The sequence below is a fragment of the Nicotiana tomentosiformis genome, chromosome 5 (genome assembly GCF_000390325.3).
Source record: "Nicotiana tomentosiformis chromosome 5, ASM39032v3, whole genome shotgun sequence".
Taxonomy (NCBI): Eukaryota; Viridiplantae; Streptophyta; class Magnoliopsida; order Solanales; family Solanaceae; genus Nicotiana; species Nicotiana tomentosiformis.
The window spans coordinates 46761051-46769346 of record NC_090816.1 but is presented as its reverse complement, the minus strand read 5'-3'; the positions used below and the strand labels follow the sequence as shown (position 1 = coordinate 46769346).

Genomic DNA, 8296 nt, shown 5'->3' with positions numbered 1-8296 from the left:
CATTTCGACGAGATACATAGGCAACCTTCGGGTTCGGTCTTATTTTTCAAATAAATCAAAAATATTATCAATCAAGGACCCTTCCCGGGTTCAATCATATTTTCAAATATCAAAAATCATCAATCAAGGACCCTCCCCGAGTTCAATCTCATTTTTAAAAAAAAAAAAAAATGCTCTCATCGTGCGGAGGTTTCAATTACTGTCACTCCCATCATGCGGAGATTCACTTTCTTATCCCTCCCATCGAGCGGAGATTTACTTTCTTGTGAGCGCTCCTAAACGGAATGGTACCCATTCCCGTACTAACAATGCTCACATATGGAACGGTACACAATCCATTATTTTACATTCATGTCAGCGCTCCTAAACGAAACGGTACCCAGCCCCGTACCAACAATGCTCCTATACGGAACAGTACACAACCCGTCATTTTACTTTCCTATCAGCGCTCCTAAACGGAACGGTACAAAAGCCATGTACTAACAATGATCCCATAGCGAATGGTACACAACCCGTCATTTTACTTTCATATCCATGCTGCTATACAGAACGATAACTACAAAGCCCATTTAACATTCAATGCTATGATAGCGCTTCAGAACGGTAACCATAAAGCCCGTTCTACATTCAATTCTTTTTATCAAAAACCACAAAAATTAATCAAGTCAAAATTAAAAAAAAATGAAATGAAAATCTATAAATATTTTCTTTCCACCCATCCTGAAGTACGCTATACATGATTCTCATTACAACGAGATACATAGGCAACCTTCAGGTTCGGTCTGATTTTTTTTCAAAACAAAATTCACAAAAACTTTGATTAAAAAAAATAGAGAAAAACAAAAAAAATTGTTGTTAAGTCAAAATCTAAAAATTCAAAACAAAAAAGGGGGGAACCCTTCCTCGACAAGTGAGGCTTGCTTAGTTGGTAAAGAACCTCTACCCACGACCGTTAGGTCCTGGGTTTGAGTCATGCTGGAGAGGAAATGTGAAAACACTATAGATCCTCCTAAATTGAGAGGGATTTAAAAAACAAAATTTGGTCCCATTTATCAAAAATCAAAAAAGAAGAGAGGAAACTTTTCTTTGACTCTTGTCCCATTTATCAAAAATAAATAAATCAAAACAATCAACCAATGTATTGGCTTCGATGGTACCGGCATAGTTAGGAGTGTGCATGAGAAATAACAAGTGTTTAAGTGGTATGATGGAGAGGATCAACTTAGGGTAAACCATAGACTCTTGTGGTACCTCTTAGTTATACCTTAGTAATGCTTGAAAAATCTCATGCTTACAGTTAAGGTAAGAACAAAGCCGACCTCATTATTTCATGTGCATTGTGTGGTGAGCCTAGAGTAAAATTCATTGCATTGCATTGTAGATCTAGAACTGGGCCCGAATGTCTATTGAGGCAAAATCTTGAGTAACACTTGGTTTGGGAAAGGATCATAGGCCTTCTTTAACCCGTTGAAGCCTTTCTGACCCACCAAATGACATTAATTCCTAGCATTCTCCCTTTGAGTCTTAAGCTTTTTCTTGGACAACCATATCTTAGCCTATACGCTTCTTTGTGCTTACAAGCATTACCCATCTCTTGGCCCAACCTCCTTGCGCGCACTGAAAATGTGTAACTTCGGACGAAGACCAAAGTGAAGGCGACAAGCATGAGAAGGCGAAGATACAAAGTCCAAGAAAATCAGAGGTATGACTTTAAAAAAAGAAAGAGGAAACTCCGCAAATTCAAAAGGAGGATCCAACAAGAAGGAAAAAACTTCCACATACTCGAGAAAAAGTAAGGAGAATTCCACAAATTCAAAGAGGAGGAACTCCGTCGAAGAAAAATAAAAGAAAAACAACTCTTGCAAAGCAGGAGAAACCTCAAAACAAAAACAAAAAGAAAGGAAAACCCTCCAAAAGCGGAAGAAGAACCTCATACAAGCTCAAAAGAAGTCAAAACGAAAGAAAGGGACATCGAGCCGAACATGATCAAGTATCGAAGCATGGTTTGAACACCGAAGGCGCGAACACAGTGCAACGCTCAAGAAGGATTAGTCACTTTATTCCAAATGAATATCCTACCTATCCCCAAGCCTATATTACAAGCCGATAACAAAGCCCTACATGATCCTATTCCAAGTGTTCTCACATTAGCGGATACTCACATAAAGGTCAAGCATATGGTATCTCATTCGCATGCATTGAATATTTTCCTGAGCGCGGGTGTACTTCTCAAAATATCATAAAAAAGAAAATACTTCATAAATGTTTGAAAATTAGGACTTTCTTTGTAGTGAGAGCACTTGAAGCATGATTTAGGCAGAATTCAAAACCTTTGAGAACAAATCTTGTCGAACTTAGGTGTATACATGAGGTACCGCTCGAAGCTAAAGGAATTACCCATAAGTTGATCTTGGTTTGCTGGAAAGTATATGATAGAAATTCTTATGCACAAAACTAATTGTTGGTACCAACAAAAGTCAAGTAAAAAATGATCAATCAATAAATTATAATCTTTCTTTACAATATTCTCAACAAAAAGCTACAATACAGCGAAAAATACAGAAAACAAAAAGAGTCAAGTTTTGTTGACGGTAGAGTTAGGTTTTGTTGTAGCAGAACTACGCCTGACCTGACTTCCCACGGTGGGATACGTAGGCAATCCACGTAGGATCCGGTCCCACTCTTGTAATAGAAAACCAAAAATCATTCCTATATTCGGAACTACGCCGCGAGTTGATTTCCTTTGGTAGGAATACGTAGGCAATCCATATCGGATTCAGTCATCTTTTGCAATCGAACTACGTTTTGGCCTGATTCCATTGGGATACGTAGGTAGTCTTAGCCAGACCGGGCCATATCATTTCAATTTTATCTTTTTGTATCTATTGTCTGCCCGAGTCATTAATAACATGACTCCTTTCATCAATTTTCTTACATAAAAAAACAAAAACAAATACATAGCTTCTTGCTTTTCCAAGCGCCCTCTTGAACAATGGGAATTTTATTTCAAGTTTAAATTTTCCAGGCGCCCTCCTAAACAATGGGCATTTCATTTTGAGTTCAAATTTTCTAAGCGCCCTCCTAAACAATGGGCATTTCATTTCAAAGCCATATATTCCTGGCACCTTCCTGAACAATAGGCATTTTATTTCAAGTTCAATTTTACAGGTGCCACCTTCTAATACGGGTATCTTAGATTTAAATACTCTCATATCACTTCGGACCGGTACTCAACCCAAATTTCCTTTATAAGATCCAAGTGCTCCGATCATTTCAGACCGGTACTCAGCCCGAATTTCCTTTAAAAATTCAAGTGCTCCGATCACTTCGGACCGATACTCAGCCCATATTTCCTTTTTCTATTCAAGTGCTCCAATCATTTTGGACTGGTATCTATCCCGGATCTCTTTCGAATTAGAGTCCCAGCCTGAGACCCTATTTCATTCAAAAATCACATATCCATCCTTCTCAAACGGAAGCATAGTCCACACCTCGTCAACTCTACTAATGCGACAATGCAGAACTATCTTCTAACAAATAAACTGGGGCAGATTTTGAGGATGAACATCGGGCTTTCCAACATTAATCGACAACATATCCCCAAGTATCGTTCTTATGTCCCACTGACATGGGGTGTGTACGCAATCCGAACCCCCATAGTCAAATAAAACATGCAATATCCTCACAACTTGATGCTGGGGCAACTCTCAGAATCAAAAATCAAATAATCCATCGCTTTCCGACCTACAACCGACATGATTCTCATTACATCCGAGATATAGAGGAAAACTCAATATAGAGCCCGACTGCATCTACATCAAAATCCATTCAATCAATTTATCCGCCCATCAAACACCATGTCCCAGTGTTATCACAGTCTGACACTGGGGCAATTTTGGAAGTAATGTCGAGATCACACGAATATTTTCCTCCTCGAACATTTGTCTTCCACTCCATAAGGCTACAATTCACAAGTAGCACTCATTTGCATTCCAAAACTATACGCGACCTGATTCTCGTACAACCCGAGATATGTAGGCAACTAAAATACCAGAGTTCGATATAATCTTCAAAACATCCTCATCCCCCACTCTGTCATGTCTGGTCAAAATTGAGTATGATGTCAATTTCTTTTCCCGAAGACTATTATATGGCAGCCGTTGATACTCAATTTTGGCCATCTATATTTTAGAATTGACTTACGCATGATTCCTCATTAAAAATGATAAAAAATATGATCTTACATATTATTTGGCTTTAATATAATTTATTAATAATTATTCCTATTTTCAAAAAATATAGGAATGGCAGAATGGCCTAAATAGCACATGTACTTGTGCCACTTTGTCATGCCGGTCCCCAAATTTAAAAGTTTGCCAATTGAATACTTACACTCATTCAAACCGTAAATAATAAATGCTTATGACAGGAGGTTGCCAGTGCGTGTAATACAAACGCCTACACGTTAGACGCCACATTAATAAAATTAGACCACGTAGGCTCCAAGTCACTTATTATGGCCACATAGGAAAATAAAATGGGAAAGGATTATTTACCCCCCCCCCCCCAAACCCAATTTTTCCCCTCATTTTACAATTACCCGCGTAGTTAGGGCTTAGAAAGTATCGAACAACAGTGAGTCTCTCCTCTCTTCTCCGTCATCGTTGCCGGAATTTTCATCATCGCAGCTGATATCGAAGTTTGTGGGGTAAGTTTCTTCATCTGTTCTTCATATTTTGTCTTTATTGATCTTCATTTCCCTCAATATATGGGGCTTTTGCTCTATTTAGGGTTTTTAGGGGAAGGCTATGTTAGGTCATAATTGTTGTTTAATTTTTCTAAATATATGGGGCTTTTTCTGTGTTTCGTTACATGTTGGAGTGAAAACCCTTTTTAATGTAGTATCATGCATGTAATGACATATTTGGTTATTCCGTTTAGTTTTTGCTTCTTTTTTTTTCAAAGCAGAATTTCATCTTAAGTATATGCATTTTTTTGTGAAGTTTGTTGGGTCTTCTTCTTGTTAGTGTTCCACCTTAGTATTTTTGAATTTATAGGGTATTGTGGGGACGAAAAAGGAATCTTGGAAGCTTTTATACTTAAAAAATCTGTCTTTTTTGTTGATTTATTTATGGAGTTATGTAAAGATGCAATTTTTAATAACAAATAATCATTGATAACACTGTTTTGTTTTGTTACTTTGCAGGTATGAGAAGAAAATGGCTTCAAGCCTAGTTAACCTATAATCCACCACAGTGGTAATTTTATATCGGACCCTGACCTAAGGTATGGAAATGGACTACCTTGTTCTCAATTAGCTACAGTTGATGTTGATGAGCTGCATATTATGTTGTTTCACATGTTTGCTAGGGTCTTAGAATTTTTAGAAATTAATTTGTTTGGATGCAAAGTTAACAAAAGTGGTGGTTATTACATTCTAAAAACAGATGCTGATGTGTTAAAGTTTCTTAATACATTGAAAAGTGGTGACTTTGTTGATATTTGTATTGTCCATAAAATTAGTGATCCTATTATTGTTGAGGACATAACTGAACTAGACCCCACTATACAAACACACGGACATGACAGTGGGTTAAATGCTAGGGCTGATGTGTCACCTCCCAACAATGATATAAATAGGACTTTGATAAGTATAAATGGGCAGATATAAATAGAGAGATAGAAGAATCAGATGGAGGTGAAGGTAATAACTTCTCATCCTATCACCTTCAAACATCAGAATCTAATTTTGATGAGGACTTTGATGATTCTGAAAGGGTCTGACTCACTGTTTGAGATAGATGAGAACATTGAAGAGTGTAGTGATTTGGAAGATGACTTAGCTGAAATTAAACAGTCTAAAATAAATAAAAAAAGGATTCCCAAGTAAATATAGATGAGATACTATATGGTCCAGTTGGTATAGATTCTGGTATTGAAGATATGCATAAGAACAAAAAGGGAAAATATGAAGGGAAACTAGGAGGGGATGACCAGTATTTTGATAGCTCAGATCTAGGTAGTGAGTGTAGTGATGATGAAAGAGAACCTGTTGGCACTGATGAAGTAAGGGATGCACCGGCTAGGAATCCAAGTAAGAAGGTATACTTTGACATAAGTTGCAAAAAATATTATTTGAACTGTATATGATATTTGAGAATGTTGTACAGTTTAGGGAGGCATTACAGACCTATTCTATTCAAAAAGGTGTGAACCTTAAGTTAAAACCTAATGAGAGGGAAAGGGTTAGGGCAAACTGCACAAAGAAAGGTTGTCCATGGCATATTCTTGGCAGCATAGAAGGTAGCACCAGGAATTTTAGGGAGATTACATACTACCCTGTCCACAAATGCTTCAAGAAGACAAGAAATAAGATGTGTAGCCCACCATGGATTGCAAAGAACTTCAAAGACAGAATAATTAGTGAGCCTCAAATTAAGCTTCATCAAATTCAAGCCTTAATTAGGAAAGCATATGGTCTGTATGTGAGTAAAACTTCCTGCAGAAGAGCAAAAATGATAGTTGTGAAGGAGAGTATGGGTGATTACAAGAAAGAATTTGCTAGGCTTCATGATTATGCAGAAATGCTAAAGTTTATTAATCCTGGAACTACTGTAGTGATAAGGACATCTAAGAATGCAGAACCTGGCAATGAGGTGTTTATGGGCATTTATGTCTGTCTTGAAGCATTAAAAACTTGATGGTTAGAAGGGTGTAGAAACATAATTGGCTTTGATGGTGCATTCTTAAAGGGAACGTGTAAAGGTGAACTGCTTTCCTGCATTTCCAATGATGGAAATAATCAAATGTACCATGTGGCTTGGGCAGTAATTGAAAAGGAATCAAAGGATACATGGTCTTGGTTTATCAGATGTCTTAAGCATGACCTGAACTTGACAGAAATTGAAGGAGAAGGGCTGACAGTCATGCTTGATATGCAGAAGGTATGGTGTCTTAAACATAATTGTTTTGATTTATGTTTAAGTTATAACAATATAATATTGTTGATTGTAGGGTCTTAGTCTAGCCATAACTCAGTTATTGCCAAATGCTGAGATGAGGTGGTGTGCTAGACATATGTGGGTTAATTGGAAGCAAACTTGTCCTGGTGAGGAAAGAAGTAAAATATTCTGGCAGTGTGCAAGAGATATATTTGAAGTTTACTTTTGCAAGAAGTTGGATGAAATGGACCAGCTGGGGGAGATATTGTTCAAGAATTACTGAAATACAACAAGGAGACATGGTGTAGGGCATACTTCAAAAAATATAGTAAGTGTGATGTAGTGGAGAACAACATGTGTGAGGCATTCAATAGTTGGATATTGGCAGCTAGGCACAAATCTATCATTACTATGTTAGAGGAAATTAGAATCAAGTGTATGGAGAGGATGAATAGCATGAGAGATTTTTCTGGAAAATGGGTAGGTGATATATCACACATGGCTATGGAAATACTTGGAGAGAATGCTCAAAGGGAAGCCAAATGTAAAGTCAATTTTAATGGTGAAACAGGGTATGAGATCCAGTAAGTATTAATGTTCTTTGTGGTCATTATCAGATGAATTCAATTACTAGTGTTTATTTTGTTATGTGTATGCAGAGAAACCAAGGGGAAGGGCTGGAACTAGTTTAGTTGGAGGTGAAACTGCTGAAAATGCTTCATCAATAGCATTAGGTGGAAGGGCTGGAACTAGTGGAAGTGCATCAGCAACAACAACTGGAAGTGCATCAGTAGCAGCAGTTGGATCAGTAACAGCAACTTCAACTATGGAAAGTGGAACCTTCACTCAACCAATCACTGATCCAAGAACACAACAATCAACTAATGTTGCTGAAGGTCCAAAAAGGAAGACCAATAAGCCTAGAAGAGGTGGTACAAATGCAGGGTCTAAGAGACCAAATACAGCAGGATATGGTGTGCTATTTGATTCAAGTGGCACTGTGATATAGAGGGTAAATATTTCCACTTAATTACACAATCAACATATATAGTTTACTAGATAATTCCCCACTCACAACCTTTTATCTTTGTGCAGTCTGGAACTACTGACAGAGTAGTACACAATCCTTCTACACTCATAAGTTCTGCCCCTACCAACATTGAACTTAGATTCAAACCCCCTGGGCTAAAGTGGAAGGGTCGAGTTGCAGTTACACAAAGGCAGCTGCAAGAATAGAGTTATAGAAGGGCAAACTCTGCTACAACTACTCAAGCCACACCAATGACACAATCCACACCAAGCAACCAAGCAACATGAGACATTAATTGAAGTGCTCAACTGATATTTTGAAGACT

At 37.6% G+C, this 8296-nt stretch overlaps 1 protein-coding gene across 1 annotated transcript; it reads left to right on the top strand.

Annotated features, from left to right (window-relative positions):
• Positions 1–500: 500 nt before the first annotated feature.
• On the top strand, positions 501–7224 carry LOC138892286 (uncharacterized). The gene is made up of 6 exons (XM_070175992.1): positions 501–603; positions 5666–5778; positions 5878–6102; positions 6171–6656; positions 6753–6944; positions 7015–7224. The coding sequence occupies exons 1-6, from the start codon at positions 501–503 to the stop codon at positions 7222–7224; spliced, it is 1329 nt and encodes a 442-aa protein (XP_070032093.1).
• Positions 7225–8296: the final 1072 nt, after the last annotated feature.

What these genes read in the sequence shown, in the direction of transcription:
- LOC138892286 (XM_070175992.1), top strand. Translation starts at nt 501, where the DNA reads ATGGTACACAACCCGTCATTTTACTTTCATATCCATGCTGCTATACAG. An exon ending in TATGATAGCGCTTCAGAACG is followed by an intron (nt 604 to 5,665) that starts GTAACCATAAAG and finishes ATAAATGGGCAG; the next exon opens with ATATAAATAGAGAGATAGAA. An exon ending in ATGCAGAACCTGGCAATGAG is followed by an intron (nt 6,657 to 6,752) that starts GTGTTTATGGGC and finishes GCATTCTTAAAG; the next exon opens with GGAACGTGTAAAGGTGAACT.